At 35.3% G+C, this 19,182-nt stretch overlaps 1 protein-coding gene across 1 annotated transcript in view; it reads right to left on the reverse strand.

Moving 5' to 3' along the window:
• The window catches only part of Naf1 (nuclear assembly factor 1 ribonucleoprotein), a 38,489-nt gene extending 19,857 nt beyond the window's left edge, over positions 1–18,632 (reverse strand). Inside the window, exons 1-4 of the mRNA XM_005329279.5 lie at positions 18,081–18,632; positions 13,893–14,064; positions 3,956–4,049; positions 1,085–1,167 (exon numbers count right to left, since the gene is read on the reverse strand). Coding sequence (XP_005329336.2) covers positions 1,085–1,167; positions 3,956–4,049; positions 13,893–14,064; positions 18,081–18,433 — 702 coding nt within the window. The 5' untranslated portion in view covers positions 18,434–18,632. The remainder of the gene's footprint in view (positions 1–1,084; positions 1,168–3,955; positions 4,050–13,892; positions 14,065–18,080) is intronic.
• Positions 18,633–19,182: the final 550 nt, after the last annotated feature.

The following is a 19,182-nucleotide window of genomic DNA, read 5'->3' on the forward strand; positions in this document are numbered from 1 at the left end:
TCACATAAAAAATGAACACTTGGTTAGTACTTACATTTTTCTTCCCGGTGCTGGGAACTGATCTCAGGGGTACATTCCCAGCCATTCTATAATTTTGAAACAGGATTTCAGTAAGTTAGTGAGGCTAGCAATGAACTTTGGATGCTCCTGCCTCAGCTTTCTGGACCACTGGGATTATAAGCATGTGCCACTATGCCTGATAGTACTTATATGCTTAATTTTATTAGATTTTATATCTTATGCTTATTGTCAAAACTGCCTATATGCTTAGTGAAGTATGTGGTTTTTCACATTAAGGATGAACATGCAGGTTGTTCCACTACTTAGATGTTAAAAGGCCTGGGCGTGATGGCACATGCCTGTAATCCTAGTGACTAGGAGGCCGAGATGGGAAGATCCCAAGTCAAGACCAGCCTCAGCAACTTAGAAAGGCCCTAAGCAACTTAGTTGGAACCTGTCTCAAAATAAAAAATAAAAAGAGCTGGGAACATACCTCATTGGTAAAATGCCCTGGGTTACATACTCTGTTCAAAAAAAGAAAAATGTTTAAAGGGACCGAACCTTATGGTGGCATTGAAAATACACATATTCATAGTTCCCTAGAGGGTACTTACAGTGACACTTCACTGCTGTCCCTGAAATCTTTTCCACTTGAAACAGACTCTGCTCTTGGCTTCTACCTGAGAAGGCCAAAATCTAAAAACTTTAAAAGAGTCACAAACTCACTGGGACTCACAAACCAAAATTGATTGAGAACTAATACCCTAAGGAAAGTCTTCCTCACTCAGCTCTGCAAACTAGGAGGGCAGGGAATTGTGTCTTATTCAGTATGTATACCTATAGCCTAGCAAAGTACCTGGTAAGAATGCTATGTGTGTGTCTTCGGTGACTCATGGAGCAAAGATAGCAGTATAAAACCAATTTACAGATTTATAAAGGACTGAAGGAAATCAAGAATATATTAAACATGAGAGCTCTAGATTGCTCATCTACTAAAATTAATAAACTCTTCTTAGCTCCAATAGGGGAAGTAAAAAAAAAAAAAAAGACACACAATAATTTGTAGGAATTGAATTTTACAAACCTTTCCTGCTGCTTGTCGATCACTTTTAAAAATCACAGTTTCCTCATTAACTGGAGGTAGGTTATTCATAGACTCAATTATTACTGAAAAACATAAAAAAAATTATTTCAAGATTTAATCCAAAGATAATGTAGAATTTTGGTGAGAATTTATGCTTTAATTACAACATAATTTAAAATAAAACTTAAGGTGGGATAACATACACATTAGCAACTATTTCTCTTCAGTAAACAAAATATAATCACAAAACACAGGCAGCTAACCTGTGATATTTAACACAAAACTTATAATTCCAAAAAGAAAAATATAATGGAAAATTCGAATAACTCATTAAGAAGTCAAAAAATCCAAGAGTAAATTTTGTCAATTTTTGCCAAAAATAGTAAAATCACATGTAGTAACAGAAGAAATCAGTGAGGTTTCTCACTCTGGAATTATTTCCTACAAAGCATTGATTATTTACTGATAAATAAAAATAAAAATGTTAAATTAAGTGGTTAACAAAACATTTTCCCTTGAACAGATGAAAAAAGGGCAAAAGAGTTCACAGTAATTTTTATCATTACATTTAAGTTCCCTTATCAAAAAAAAAAAAAAGCATTATCCCATTGGCCTATTCTTACTTGTTGCTCTAATCTTAAAGATTTGTCTCGTGTTTATTTTTCTTTTTGTGGTTGTATGTCAGTTATTTAACATTTTTGACAGTGATATTTCTCTGCTTCTATCTAGATGGATAATATCTAATTAGTCCCTATTTTTAAAATTCAAACAGAAAAACCCAGCATGGCTTTTAGAACTACACGGTACAATGTCAAATCCCTTTCTTTTCATCTAAGGTCTTACTTGAATTCATAGATTAATTTGCCTAATGTATTAATAGTTTTCCTTTTTTAAATTTGGTCAAAATTATGTTAGATATTTTAGGCTTTCAAAACAGGTTGGTATACAATAATAGCATGTGTTGATTTTGATTTCTTCACTCTTTATTACCCAGTAAAGTTGAAAATTTTATTAGTATATTTCATTGTGTTGGTCATATACATTAACAAAGCATTATTCCATGCACATCATACAGTTGACTTTTCCTTGAGGATCAACGCTATGACCTATAATATGTCTGCAAACATTAAAACTAATAAATGCTCGCCTGATACTATAAGAAATTAATTATCTACTTGATTTATCTATATATATTATTAAGAACCACAAGGTAAACTTAAAAACTAGTACATGTGATGGCGTGGGAACAATGAATAGAGTTTTAGTAACCCAAATTTTGATTAATAAATTGAAAACTATAAAATTAATTTTTAAAAACACTGACTGATACGGACACTGTAAGAAAGATCAAAAGATGGAGTCCTATTTCAACCAATGACTTAAGACAACTGATCTTAAGAGTAAGTGACTTGAATATATCTGTGATCCTTAGATTCTCTAAACTAAGAGGGCTCTTGGGCAATTTACTGCCTTCTCACAATTCAAAAATTCTATGATTTCATTAGCGTTGCATTCTACTCTCAGGTGTGTCTCATCATGAGAATTAATGATACCCACATGAACCTCAAGACTCTTACACGCCTTCCTCACATCTTTGAGCCAAACATATCTAAACTATCCCATTCTTTTCATATTTCATGTCATAAATATCCATTTTTTTAAAAGAGAGAGTGAGAGTAAGAGAGAGTGAGTGAGTGAGAGAGAGAGAGAGAGAGAGAGAGAGAGAGAGAGAATTTTTTAATATTTATTTTTTAGTTTTCGGCGGACACAACATCTTTGTTTGTATGTGGTGCTGAGGATCGAAACCAGGCCGCATGCCAGGCGAGTGCACTACCGCTTGAGCCACATCCCCAGCCCCATAAATATCCATTTTAAATCATAGAATTTCAAATTTACATGTTTGTGAGATAAAAATTTTGAGGTACTAGAAAGAATGGCTCCCCAAAGATATCCCCATGTTCCAATTTCTGAACTTAGAAATATGCTCCTTAAATTTAAAACAGAGACTTTGCAGATGTCATTAAATTTAAGGACCTTGTGATGGGGGTAGAATGCCATGGATTACAAAGGTAAGCCCAATCCAAGGAGTCCTTAAAAGAAGATAACCTTCCTGGAGTGTGGTCAGAAAGAGAGGTAATGATGGAAGAAGGGTCAAAAAAGGATGCTATTACTTTAAGCATGATGGAAGATAGCCCATGGGCTAAGAAATGTGGCCTGCACTAGTCCAAAAGAAACAAAGAAATGGATTCTCCCCAAGAGCCTACAGAAAGCAGCTCAGTCCTGCTGGACAATCTGATTTTAGCCCATTAAGACTCAAAGTCTCATAATAGATGTGTGGTCATGAGTGGTCTACAAGAACTGTAAGATAATAAATCTGAGCCGGGCATGGCAGCACACACCTGTAATTCCAGCTATTCTAGAGGCGAAGGCAGGAGGATAGCAAGTTTGAGACCAGCCTAAACAACTTAGCAAGACCCTGCTCAAAATAAAAGAATAAAAAGAACTGAATGTAGCTCAGTGATAGAGTTTGCGGAGCAAGCTTGGGGATCCAGAGTTCAACCCCCAGTTCTTTGAAAAACATATAATTAATAACAATAAAAAATTTATATGGTTGTAAGTCACTACATTTGTAGCAATGTTAGAATGGCAATATAAAACTAATAGAGGAAATTCTGAAGAGAGTATGTCAGTAAATGCAGACTTTAAATTTTTACAGAAAAAATGTACTTCTCTATCATTTAAGTAAAAACTGAATTTTGTACCTCAAACTTAATATAAACACAAGAGTTTATTAGTTACAAAGCCCTTGATTTAATTATTAGTATATGCTTGTGAACACAAGTAATTTTGTTAATAAAATTACTTACATACCTAATTGTTCAATTATACTTGAAACCATCCCAAGAGGTTTTAATTCAATATCTTCAGGCAGAATAATAGTGAGTTCTTCAACAGAAGGCAGCTCCTATAATAATATTTAAAGAGAGCATTAATCTTACTCCAACTTCAACAACTTAAACATTTTCCATTTAAAATGTTATACACATTTCTGAAGATGTAATATTAAGCACTTAAAACATCTCTATTGTGTTATCCTTTTTACTGGCTGCATGGACTTCTGATAGCACTTCTCCCATTTAAGTGACAAAGTATCTCCACAGGTCTACAATATACTCTCTACATCCAATCCGGTTAGAGTATAGAAATAAATATTCCAGACTTTCTCCAATCACATTTCAACAAGAGACACACAAACAAAGCCATTATCATTAAGGACCCCCGAGACATTCCATTAGAAGAGAAATAACTCTACTAGCAACTATAATTGCTCCAAAAAGAGTTCTCTCTGAGTTATCTTATCAACTTGATTAATTAACCTAGTGGTGACTAAACAGCAGACTATACAGCAGTCTTTTGGGGGCTATATGGAGAAGAGGTGAACATCTGGCCTCTTCAGGAAAAAAGCAATGAAAACTGTCAGGCAAACACAGAATTCCTGGAAACAGAATGTAGCCTGAGAAAGCTGTGAAAGTGTTACCTGGTATTTTCTCTAAATTACAAAATAAATTTCTTATTTTTAAAAAATAAAATAAATTTAAAAAATTTCTCTTCTTTGATAAGCTAAAACCTACAAAAATTCAGTTGCTAATCGAATAGAGATGAAGTTGAAGAGAAATCTACAAATAAAACTGACATTAGCCATTAAATTTAAAAAACAGAGCTTTTTGGTCTTGACCCTTGCCAAACTATATTAACTCTTGGAAGGAAGTTGTTCCTAAAGAAGTCTTGTTTGTTTGTTTTTTGGGGTATCAGGGATTGAACTCAGAGACACTCAACCACTGAGCCACATCCCCAGCCCTGTTTGATATTTTATTTTGAGATAAGGGTACAAAAACACTTCAGAGACAAGTAAATAAAACCAGCTTTGTACAATTTCAAGTTGCGAGTTTGCCTTTGAAAGTCCTAGTAAGTCAAGTAGTATGTATCTGCTTTGAAAACGGCAGATATTTTGGGAACTGAATTAAAGGAAAACAGATCTATTTTACTATAAATGAGCATGCTAGGAGAGGAGAAGTAGAGAAAAATATTCCAAGTTCCATCAATAGGAATTCAATCAAGAGAGATACTTTCAAGGAGATTTTTGGCAGATCCAAACATATAAAGCTTTAGAAGATGCAGAGGGTTCAAATCTCTCTGCAAGATTCGCTTGGATTACCACATCAGATAGGAATGAAAAAAAGACCTAAACCCTACCTTTTCAAAAATAAAATTAAAAAGGCAGATCTTCCAAGGAACATTAACTACCTAGGATGTATGCATGGATACCTCTGGTTTGCAGCAGCAAATATTACTATAATTATTAGATTAACACGTGGCTCCCTGATAACACAGCAGCTTCCCCTGGTACAATGTCAAGTAAATCTCTCAGCCATATAATCTCCTTTAATGGAAATAAAACTCACTTTGCTTTTCCATGTATCAGAAAAGAAGGTATATATGTGACAGAGAAGAGAACCACAGATACAATAATAAGAAAAACTGGCCAGAACACATACGGAGGGGCACTATGATTTTGACATTGCAGAGATGATGAGGGAACCCTGGGATAGAAAGACCTTCATTATTTAATAAGCAAAAAACCAAGTATGCTCAAAATGAGATAAGAAAGCTATCTCCCTAATGAAGGTCAGGGAGATTAAAGTATTTACCTAGATTACCCTACTAGCCTTGTGAAAAGAAGGATAAATGAGTGGAAAAGTCCCCTTTTAGTAAAATAAAAGGGGACTTAATATACAATTCTAGACACTTAACTACATTTGTAAATTTAATTAATTAAAATTCAGTCTCCAGTCACATTTGCCACATTTAAAGTGCTCAATAGCGGTAGTATTAATATAATAGAACATGGACATAAAACATTTCCATCTCTGCAGAAAGATCTATTAGCACTGCTACACACTCTCACACAACAAGAATCCTTCATTACAAAACATGTAGCAAAGTATCAACAGCATCAATATATTTCCTGCCATTAATACAGGTATAATTTTAAGATAACACTATAACAGCATGTATCCTAAGTCTTAATGCGATTCTAAATACTCCATTTGGGAAATAAAGATTTGTGATAAATCTGCATTATTATCTTGTTTTTGAAAATTAAAATACAACTAAACACTTGTCTTACATGTTCATTATCTGCAATTAGAATAAATGTTAATACTATCATTTAAAATTAGTATAAGTTGTTTACTGGCTCAATGTCAAAGAACAGTAAAAAATTTTTTCTGGACATAATCATCCACTACTTTTACATGTAATAACAAAAAGTAGTCATGGAAAGGAAGAAAAATATTCCATTGACATTGTCAACAAAAAGAAAAGACACATGGAAATAAAAATTGCCAGACATACCACATCACTTGGTAACTGAAATACCAAAATTATACATACTAAAGAAATTCATTTATTTCCTACACAGTCCAAATCAAAAGGTATTTTAAGAGGCAATCTAATCCACACAAATAAAATTTAAGAAAGCTGACATTAGATGATAAATGCATCCTTCATCTTGACAAAATATGCTACATTATTGTTATTCAAAAACTAAATAATCAGAAAGTTCAAGCGAACAGAATCCAATGTTGGTATAAACATTGCTAATAAAACCATGGAAATCTTTAGTATTATTCCCTATGAATCTGCTCCTCCCAACTGCTGTGTCCTCAGGCAAGTGACTTAATTTCTGATACCAGTTTTCTTATCCAAAAATAATGAAGAAATTCAGTAAAAGTTCTACATAGTACAAATGCTGATACAATTTTTAAAATGTTGAAGTGCAGGAATAGAAAAGACAGTACAATTAATAAAGAAATTATATACCAGACTTGAACAAAATAATTACTATAATCCTGTGATAAGACATCATAACTATGGCAGCCAAAAAAAGAAAAAAAAGCAAAATCTTAAACCACACTTTTGAAACATACATGAAAGCAATCATTGTCTGTGTCGTAAGAATATTATTAAATTCTCATTCTCTAAATATTTGTATGAGCTACAAGATTACTCTGTGAAGTAAAATATTCAAATAAGTAGTATACAACATTAAAAATCTATCCTATTGAAAAGTAAATTATAGACATGCCAGTCAAAAATGAGTATCTAAAACTTCCAGCACAAAAATGGAAGGAGCTATTATGTACAAAAAGGCCCTCTAGAAAATGACATTCATGCTTTATAATTTGGCCTTGACTTCCCTAGCTCTTCTGAAGGCTTACCAATTGGGCGGGGAGTGGGGGGGGGGGGCAATCAGTAATTTGGGTATCTTCTAAAGCAAAATTATCTAAAGAACATGAATTTAGATTTTTACTCATGAAAGCAGAATAAAGGCAGCACAGGGTGGTGTGTAAAGGAATCAAACATTCGAAATGGAAACTAATTCTTTTTGGTATTCATTTGGGAAGAATTGAGAAAAGTGGGGAAGATAGAATAAAATTATTTGACCACTTTTTCTCCTATTACCCAAGAATAGAGGACATGCACATGGCAGCCAATTACCTGATGCTACTGGGTGAGCCTTCACTTTTCAGATATGGTTGGAAAGTAGGATCCCATCCCTGGAGTATTGAGAGCCATGATTGGATTTTTTCCCTATAGCTGGTAAGACATATTGGAAAAAAGAATGGATTAGGTCTGTATACTTTGTGCAAAGTCTGACCACATTTTATATTTAATTTCTAACTAATCAACTTCTCCAGGGAAGAGTAATTTTACAAGTTTCCATGGATTGCAGCTATTTTTGTAGCTATCACCAACAGCATTAATTTTGCCCTCATTTATTACCCTATTGTTTCTGACACTAACTGTAAGCTGGTCCATTAAATATTATCACCTAAAAAATTAAAATCAACAATTCTTTGAAACGTCTTTATATTTTTCATTTAATGAATATGTTTCTACCCTGTTCTTCTCCAAAATTACAGTCATAGAAACAAAGTTTATAAAAATATCTTCAAAAAGCTGAAATAAAATTATAGTCCATTTCAATAAGAAAAAAAATCCAACTGTAAATGTAACTCAAAGTCTATCTTTTATGTTAAATGAGGAGTCTATATTTCATGAACTACAAAATTCCATAGTCCAAATTTCTTAAAAAGTTGAAAGATGAAAAAAGTGCTTGTTTAGAACTAAAAACATTAATTGTATGGATGATAAATGAATGAACAATAAACATTTCCTGGCTCCTACAATGTTAAATGACATTGAGAATAAAACTGTCATGTAACACACTTGTTCTTTTCCTTTTAAGTCCACATGCTCTTCATTGTCACTTTCCCAACCACAGCCATCTTTCAATCTCGGTCGTGCCTTCCTTAATCACTGCAATGCAAATCATCTCCCCTTCCACTCAATCCTATGGCTTCTTCCACCCTTCTGACATTCTGCATTAACTCTGATGTTACTTTTCTCTCAGCCTAATTATGGAGGCTCACCCTTCAGCTACATTCTCTTTTAATTTACATTTGTCTTTATCCAGTACAGTAATCAGGAGAAATCACTTATTAAAATCTACTGGGGAATGGAGGAATCTAAAATATAGAATGTTTTTGTATAGTAATAATCCCATATATATATATACACAGGACATATGTGGACATTACAGTGAATAAAACAGTATGTATTTGAGACTTAAAGACATCATCCATGCTTCCCATAAACTCTTTAGAAAGTGTTGTACAGTGAAAAACAAAATTTCATTTTGTAAAAAATATGAATATTGAAGAGCACAAAGTATTAATAAAAATAATCTCAAGTATATATGCAATTCCCTAAATTTCAGGCATTTTGAGAAGAATATTAGTAAGTACCATCACATTCTAGGATAGAATGTAATTCCTAATTTATCTACAGTCATAAAAGGCTTAAATTTAAAGAGGCCTGCATTTAGGACAAAACTTACAAAAAAGATATCTGTCCTTGAAAACAACACATTCAATTAATCTTAGGTGCAGAGCGAAGTATAATACAATTTCATAGCACTGGGAGATCAAGTAGATACAAAATATTTCAATAAAACTTCTAACCACGAAAGGTGACCCAAGACATTTCCTAATATCCATTATCAGGATGTTTTAGAATGTGTGTCTATGCTGCAACATCAGCAAGAGAATATATTATATAAATAATATAAATTATATAAATATTATATAAATATATAAAGTGTACTTTTTTGATATAACACAAGTAATCTATAAATTACGAAAATTTCTCACAAATTGTTTATCAGGATTAAATTTTTTCTTCACTATACTACATTATATGCATAAATATACATTATCATCATTATTATACTTTTTTTAAACTCCCATAAGCACTGGGTCATAATTTAAAAATATTAGGTACAGGCTTTCAGAAAAGAAAACAATAGACATGATTTATAAAATTCATTTCTGGTTAAGACTTCAGAAAAACACAAACCCAAATGCTTTTATGATTCAAAATTTTCAGTTACATTTGATATATTCGAATAAAGAGTTCAGGGCATAAACTGCTGAGAAAAACTTGAAAAAGGACCTAATTTTCTAATTCATCGAAACATCAATAAATTCTATGTAGTTTAATATAAGTCCAAAGCTATAGTATGTGCTGCCTTACAGTTACACTCTGAGTTATATATAAACCTCAGTATTAAAGAAAAGTTTATGTTTAAAAGAATAGTTCCACTTGGTTAAATTAAGACCACATTACATAATTGAAGAAAGCCAATTAAGACTCCATTTTCAAGGTCTTTGTGGCTCACCAATCCCTCTCGAAGCCCCCATTCCCCTCACCACTTCCTCACACTGTTTTTTTTTTTTTTTTGGTTTGTTTGTTTTAATTGGGTTAAAATCAGATCTTCTTGAGAAGACAAGATTTAGTTATAAGCCAATACAGGGTGAGGGATTATATTTTGTAAGGTTTAATCTTAAAAGAACAATCTTAATGTTACTTCACTGTAACTCCTATGCATCTATAACTAAAGATCTGCACAATTAGTACAGAATAAGTACCTCTTATCTGAAATGACTGGTACCAGAAACGTTTCAGATTTTTCTTTTCAGATTTTGGAATATTTGCATATACATAATAAGATATTTTGGGGATGGAAACTAAGCCCAAAGATTAAATTCATTTGTTTCATTCATACCTTATACAAGTAGCTTAAAGAAAATTTTCTACAATATTTTCAATAATTTTGTATGTGAACCAAAGTTTCATGATGTAGAATTTTGACATTCAAAGTCTCATTACGGTGGTGTGTCTCGTTGACATTCAAAAAGTCTCAGACTGACTATCTATCTATACCTTCAGATTAAGGATAATTAATTCTAAGTGCAATCAGATTGCTAGACTCTAACTTTCTAAGAATGAAAAAGCTATAAAGAGACAGGCCCTCAAAGGCAATTCCTGCTGGATGAGCAGACTAAACAAAGGTAAAAATGAGGCTCAGAATCTCTAAATAACTACAGAAAAATGCCTAGAACACTGCAGAAAGACATGGCATGAAACAGTTAAATTGGGCATGTCAAAGTTCTAAAGATCCCTGAAGGTCTAACACAAACTCTAAAATTGCTATTAACTATTTGGAGCATTTTAATTCATGTGTACCTTTTTGCAAAAACAACACAGCTAGGAGAGTTCATTAATTTTCTTCAGAATTTCATAAGGTTATTAAATTAATAAGACTGTACAGAGCAAGCAGTTCCCAAAAGCCAAGTGCTACATCAAGAGTTCTGAACACAACAGCACACACTACACTAAGTAGAGCTAGTTGTAGCAAAAGAGGGGGTTGTCATTTTTCTATAAGAACAAATCTAAGTTGGAGCTGGGGATGTGGCTCAAGCAGTAGCGCGCTCGCCTGGCATGCGAGGGGCGCTGGGTTTGATCCTCAGCACCACATAAAATAAAATAAAGATGTTGTGTCCACCGAAAACTGAAAAATAAATATTAAAAAACTCTCTCTCTCTAAAAAAAAAAAAAAAAGAAAAAAAAAAAAAAGAAAAGAACAAGACTGTACCAAAGCAGGCAAAGAAATATAAAACTAATCAGTTCATGGGAAAGTTGAAAGTAAAATATGCCTTATTTAGAACCAGGGACACTGAAATCCAGAAAGCTAATATTTAAAAAAGTCAACCTACAGGTAAATAGAGGAAGCTAGTCAATAAAAAAAGAATAACACTGAACAAGAATGTTCAAGAGGCACTGAAAAGAAACAGTGTGGCCAGCACTAATAGCTGCCTTAGTTCTCAGGGCTTTCTCACCCAAGCAAGTTTGCTATAATTCTGTTCTCTTGAAGTAATTTGAGTCTCTTCCTCACAAATATAAACACTTCTAAGTATTCCCTCTATAGAGTAGAACTAATATGCTGACTACCCAGCCTCCCCTAAAATGGATATAAGCCTTCCTTTTCCTGCAAGAAAGAAACCATTCCATATGGTTTATATGGGGCTGGTAACACGCACCCCCATCCTCCTCAAAATACACACATTCACACTCCCTTCCTGTCAACTGGCTCTTAGACATTCCCACCCTCTCTCACTAGCCCATGAGTTCTTTTAATCTTCTACTCTCCTACACAGGCTCTCACACTCTCTCCTACACACTAACCTACACAAACAGATTTATACTCAAGCAATCCAAATACTCATTCCACTGGCCTCAATGCTTTGTTCAAGGCTGTGTACCAGGTCCCCAGGAAGCTAGAAAAAGTCCTCCCCATGACTTGCCCATACTAACATTACTGGCCAAACTGCCAGCCCTACAGAGCAACACAAAAAGAGGTAGTAGAGTCCTAAAGACCCGGAGAACTTGTAGGCATACATACCACTCTTGGTATTCAGGACCAAATCCTCTTCCCTTGAACTTTGGAGCTGAAATCCTGAAGGAGTCCTGATACATCCTTTCAGGGCTCTAAGTCAGAGATTTTACAGCATCCCCAGGAACTCATCATACCTCTACCTGTTTCTACCAGCAGAAAGGACTAAAAACTTTGTAGTAAGTGTCCTTCCTAATTTTTGTAAACATAAAGTGAACAGCTAATTAAGAATTCAACATTAAAAACTGAAATTGTTTCTTCCATCCTACTCAAAAATTCTCTGAGTAGCACAAAAAGGAACAGACCAGTTCACTGTTCCAAGTTTTAAAATCTAACAAAACATTTTCTTAGTAAAGATGGAATTTTCTGATGAGGTGAACACATACACACAAAATTCAACAGCACTCTGGCAATTAAAATTTGTCTGTGTCAGAATCCATTAGATATTACAAAAGTAGAAATTGAACTAGTCTTATTTACAGCCTCTGGCACATGGCAGGTGTGCTACAATTTCTTAAACGAATGAATAAATGTACCATGCCTATTCAGACACTCATTCTATAATCATTGCTAGTTTTCACTTAGATACCATTATCTGTAAAGCACTTTACTGGGCACAGAGAAAATGCAAAGATCAGATAGGAACTCAGTTCTCAAAGAACATCCAAGCATTTTTGTGGCCAAAGACCCTTTATGAATTTTGGTGAAAATATGAGCACTCTATTCAGCAAAATACCTAAGCAGATACAATAAGATTCTGCATAAATTTCTAGGGATTCCCACAGTAAGAATTCCAGACTTAGTAAGATAAATAACACAATGATATAAATGCATTCACAAAACACTGTGGTTTTTTATTTGTTGGTTTTTATACACTAAGAAGAAACTTCTGAAAGATGAAACAATACTTTCAGAAATTAATTATATAAATTGGGAGCCTTTGTATAAGAAATATTAACATGCTGTGTAGCATGAAAATATGAACAACTATATACAAATGCAAAGGTTTTCTTTCAACACATAAAGCATAAATGAGATTAGAAACTTTTTATTATGAGAAAAAAATAACAAATATTGGCAGAATCCAGTCATGAGAAAGACACTGACTGCCCTTAGGTTTTACAGATTTTGAAGTCTAACATTTTAACTATCTTTATTGATTTAAGTATTACATAATTAGGACTAGTGATCGTTAAACTTTTAAATAGCATCAATAATAACTAAAATATATGGATGAATGGAGTAAGAACATGCAGCAATGTAATCTACATTTTGAAATTCTGAGACAAAATTTCCTCTTGGGTTACAGGTTTCAATTAGATGACTAGCATACTCCTCAGCTTAAGAGGACATAATCTCACAAGACTAACTTTGCTACCCAAATTTATCAAGCACCAAAATATACCATTCTACAATAAACAAGTTTTCTCCAACTATAATTTTAGAAAAACTTTACAATTTCAAGTGAATAGAAATCCTAAAAAGCTTAAGCTATTGAATTTTGTTACTACCTCTCTAAAAACAACCAATTAAAAATAAGTCAATTACTATTAAGAAAAATTTTCAGACTTGTGGACAAAACACAAAGCAAGCCTATAAACCTGCATCAGTAATATCTTTTTTTTCCTTTTTCTTAAGTGCTTTACCACTGAGTTATACTCTCACACAGAAATATTTTCCAAAGCAAGTGAAAAAAACAAAAATCACCAGAATGAAGTTGATGTCCCAACAAGATCAATCGACAAATGTCAAAGTTAGAAGCAACCTCAGAAATTACCCAAACCATTCCTCTCTTTTATGTATGAAAGTCAAAGCACAGCAAAAGCATGCTCAATAAATTAAGAACAGATTCCAAATTTATGGAAAGACATAGGCCAAACATAACCAATAAGTACCACAATAATGTATTTTAAAACATGAAAATTAAATTTAACAAATCTAAGTACTTACATTAAGAAGTAATTCATCTTTTGTTTTAAGAGGAAAATTCTTATTTTCTTTTTCAACTTGTAAATCATCATCTCCATCAGACAACACTGGAGGAAGTGATATATGAGAGGAAGAGGAAGATGAGGAAGAAGATGAGGAAGAAGAGGAGCTTGAACTATCTGAATCTGTTTCACTGTTGGAGGAAAAAAGTTGAAAATTTGGTCAGTATTATTATAATGCTATCAAAATAAGATCATTCATCTACTTTACCCTGCTTACTACTCCAAGTCTAATTCAAAAGCTAGCATTTCAAAGCTTATTATAATATTGAGAAAGTAGTCTTTATTCTACCAATAACATTTTTCAAAATCTCTGCTATAATTCAGACCCTTACTGCCATAGTTTCACACATTACATGTCTATCTAAGTATAGTTAAGTAAGTGACAATCACTGCCTAAAGGATGCTCTAGGCAGGGCACCTTTCTTGGTCACCAATGAAAGAGTTTCTTCTGTCTTTAGACTACTGGGGAACCTTGTCTTCTCTAGTAGCTGAACAGCCTCTCCCCACAGTAATCACCCCTTCATCCCACTGCTGTTATTTTCAGAATTTTATGACCCTCCATCCTAATCAGTTCATGCTCTTGCTTTTAAAGAATTGTTTGAGTACACATTAGATAAGAGGGAATTATTAATTTTATATAAACAGTATTTATGTATTAGTATTTTATAACAGTATTGTGTTTATGAGAATGTTTCCCTTCAAGAACATATGCTGAAATATTTAAAATTTCATGATGTCTATTAATAAAATTAAAATGGTTCAGCGACATATTAAACAGTTAAAAAATGTTAAAACTGTTAAATCAATGTGATGGCTATACTGGTTTGTACTAGTGTATGTGTGTGTGTTTGTGTATACACGCATGCACACATGTGCGTATTGGGGATTAAACCCATGGGCACTGAATTGCATCCCCATCCCTTATTTTGAGACAGGGTGTTAAGTGGCCCATACTGGCCTTGAACTTGTGATCAGGACTCCTGTCTCAGTCTTCCAAGTAGCTGGGATTATAATAAGCATGCATCATTGTGCCCAGCTTCTTCCACTTTTCACTAGAAAATATTCAATCATATAGAAAAGTTTTAAAAGTTTTTCTATAAATTTATACTACATCCAAGATAAAAATCAATGACATTCTTCACAGGACAGTCCTAAAATTCATTTAGAAGAATAAAAGACAGAGAATAGCCAAAATCAATTCTAAGCCAAAAAAGCAATACTAGAGACATCATAATACCTGACTTCAAATTACACTGCAGAGCTATGGTAACAAATGCATGATACTGGCATGAAAAGACACATAGACCAATGGTACAGAATAGAAGACACACAGACCATTGGTACAGAATAAAAGACACAGAAACAAACCCACATATCTATAGCCCAAAACATACACTGGGAGAAAAGATAGTCTTTTTTCCAAATGATGCTGGGAAAACTGATTATCCATATGTTAAAAAAAAAAAAAGGAAGAAAGAGAGAAAAAAGAAACTATATCCTTATCTCTCACCCTGCATAAAAATCAACTCAAAATGGATCAGACCTTGGAATTAGACCAGAAACTAAGCAACTCCTAGAAGAAAACACAGGGTCAACACTCCAGCAAATAGGCACAGGCAACTATTTTCTCAATAGGACCCCTAAAGCACAGGAAATAATTCCAAGGATTAATAAGTGGATGGCATCAAATTTAAAAGCTTCTGCACACCAAGGGACACAATTATGAATATGATGAGAGAACCTACAGAATTGGAGAATCTTTGTACTCTTCTGACAGAGGATTAATATCTAGAATACATAAAAGAACTCAAAAAACTTCACAGCAAAAAAGCAAATAACCCAATTAATAAATGACAGACTCAAATTAAAAACAGACAGTTCTCAAAAGAAATACAAATGGCCAACAAACACATGAAAAAATGTTCAACATTGTTAGTCATTAGGGAAATGCAAATCAAAATGAGATTTTATCTTATACTAGTCAGAATGACAGTCACCAAGTACACAAATAATAATAAATGCTGGAGAAGATATGGAGAAAAAAGGAACACTTTCACACTGTTGGTGTGATACTGTAAAATAGTAAGAACATCAGTATGGAGGTTCCTCAAAAGACTAGGCATGGAACCACCATATGACCCAGTTGTAACATTTCTCATTATTTATCCTTAAGAATTAAAGTCATGATACTAGCATAATACATGCATATCCATGTTTATAGCAGCATAATTTACAACAATGAACCTATGGAACCAGCCTAGGTGTCCATCAACGATGAAAAGATAAAGAAAATGTTGTATATATACACAATGGAGTTTTATTCAGCCATAATGAAAAATGAAATTATGTCACTTGCAGGAAAATGGATAGAACTAAAGACCATTATGATAAGCGAAATAAATCAAAACTCAGAAGGTTGTTTTCTCTCATATGTGGAAGCTAGGGAGGAAAAAAAGGGGGGGGGTCTCATGAAAAGGAAAGGGAAATCAGTAGAGGAAAAGGGCCAAGAGGTGGGAGATGGGGTGGGATGGGCAAAGTGCTTGGGAGTGATATTGGACAAATTATAGTGTATTAAGTGCATGTACAAATATAAAAAACAAATTCTATCAGTATGTACAACTATAACGTGCCGAAAAAAATGTAGGAAAAAAAAAGTTTTCCTGTAAATTTATACTGTATCCAATATGAAAGTCATGCTCCTTAGCATGAGATCTTAAGAGTCCTAACAATCAGGTTCCTGGTAAACTCCACAATCCCATCTCCCACCACTTCTCACATGGATCCCATATCTAGCAGACAAACTCATATAACTTTCCATAGCCCCTAACATTTTCACAACACACCACTGCTTGCGCTATTTTCCTTGCCTTCAATGCCCTCAACCCAGAAAAATTCTCTTTATAGTTTCAACTCAAATATTATCTCCTATGAAACCACCCCCCACTCACCAAATTTACTTCCTTCCCTAATTCCCACAGCATTTCTCAAATTGCTACTATATTCTATTAGTACTCTAACATAATTCTTTGAAAACCATGGTTACCAAAAATCTGATACCAAAGACCATGTATATGTATCAAAACGTTGTGTAACTAGTACAGGGCAATGGTTGTACCACTTTTCATTTTTTCAAATATTTGGTACCCCCTTCCATCATCCGCATATGGTCAGTAGTGTCCCAACATTGTTCTGTTTATTGGAATGACATACCCCAATGCCTGCCTTCAAAACTTATCCCCAGATCATCTAGCACTTACTTCACTTTCCTAATGACATGGACTCTGAAATCCCATAAGATGATTATAATCTTAGAACTGCCAAAATATCCTGCCTTGTTTATAAATGGCTTACTTGCCCCTCTCCTCTATACATTCCTTCTTGCTGTATTTAAATTCTTCATCCTTCTCCATACCCTCTACTCTTAGTTGATATTTCCCTGAAAAACTCCTTTTCTCCTACCCTCAGTACCTGCCCCCACCCCCAATTATTCAAATATTTGTAGGTAATGTTCAATGAGGTTTTATAACTATCCATATACTGGAGCCTTCTCTCACAAGACACAGGGAGGGATTGTTTTATAAAACGTACTTAGAGCATAAAAAACTAAATAACTGTTTAGCTAATTTCATGAACTTGTACTCCCTACAAGGATTCTAAAATTAACATAATTTTCAAGAACTAATTTCAGAACACACAAAATAATACTTATGATCCTCATTTCATCTGATAAAAAAAAAACCCAGGACTACACTCTAGACTTAACACACACAATAATAATAATAATAATAATAATAATAATAATAATAATAATAATTAAACCTGTAACTCAGATCTGACCCAAAAAGTTATAGCCACAAGGTTATATACCAAACTGAATAGTTAAAAGACAAAAAAAACAGACTTCTAATTGAAAATTACACTCCCCATACATAAAACCACTTTGGCTATCAAATTTAGAAAAGTAGCGCGCAGGGCAAGAGCTGAGCAATGGGCAGGGCAAACTCGAGGTCAACACGTGCGCCCCGAGTACCAGCTACCTCACCGCCCTCTAAGCCCACCCCGGCACCTTCTGGGCTCATAGGTGCCGCTCCCCGCGCGGGTCACACAAGCCCCATCCCCGCAGCTCCGGGGCTCCTAGGCACTCCACCTGTCAGAGTCCGAGTCTGAGTCCGAGTCCGAGTCCGAGGTCTCCGAGGAGAGCGGGGTCTGCGCCAGCCCGGTGGCGGCCGGGCCGGTGATGCAGGCCCCGCAGCGCTGCAGTTCTGGCGCAGGATGGGGCGCAGGGCTCGGGGAAGGCGGTGGTGGTTGCTCCCCTGCAGGCTTAGCCTCCACGGCCTGCTGACGGTCTGGGCAACCCTCTTCCGACTGCAGCGGCGGCTGCGACCCCGGCGCGGGAACTGAGTCCGGAGACGGCACCTCTGCACCATGGTCAACCCCAGAGCCAGGGCCACTGAATTTCAGGGTTTCCAGCTGAGCGGCGGCAGCCTCCACTACCTCCATCGCGCCGCGCCAGACACCCCGAGACGGCCTCACGTTCCGGACCTGCAGACAATCTCTCGTCTCCCGCCAAAGAAAGTAAAACTGCCTCTGCAAGGGACACAACCGCGCCAGAAGCAAAGGTCCCGCGTTCCACAGGTACCTACACGCGGAAAAGCCTGAAGACACGCCCCCGGCGTTATTCAGCGGCACTTCCGGGAGAGCGTGTGACGTAACGTGACGCGACGGCGCGACGCCGTTCACTGGAGGCGGGCCTACCCGGGCCCTTGGGAAGTAGGCCACAATCCATAGATTGCTTTGCTGCTTGAGAACTTTCTCACACAGAAAGGCCGGAAAGCAGGGCTTTCTGTACCTGAGTCTCGGCGACTTTTACTCGGAGCGCCGATTTGAAGCCTGATTAGGGAACCGGAGAGGTGCCCGAGGAGTGCTAGGTTCTGTACAGCAGAATCTTAAGCCAGTTGTTTTTGTATTTGTCCCCTCCGCTCCCACCCCAACTCCGGGAACTAGGCATTGAACCCAGGCACATTAAGGCACATCCTCAGCCTTTTTTGAGATGGGATTTCGCCAGATTTTTAGGGCCTCGCTAAATTGCTGAGTCTGGCCTCGAACTTTAGACCCTCCTGCTTCAGCCTCCCCAGTCGCTTTGATTACAGGTGGTTGTCATCCGATTTAAAGCAGGACATCTTGAAAAGATCTTTCTGGTAATTTAATTGAAGTTACATTGGTGGACCTACAGATAGAAAGCACATTTA

Source organism: Ictidomys tridecemlineatus, chromosome 14, assembly GCF_052094955.1.
Source record: "Ictidomys tridecemlineatus isolate mIctTri1 chromosome 14, mIctTri1.hap1, whole genome shotgun sequence".
NCBI classification, from domain to species: domain Eukaryota; kingdom Metazoa; phylum Chordata; class Mammalia; order Rodentia; family Sciuridae; genus Ictidomys; species Ictidomys tridecemlineatus.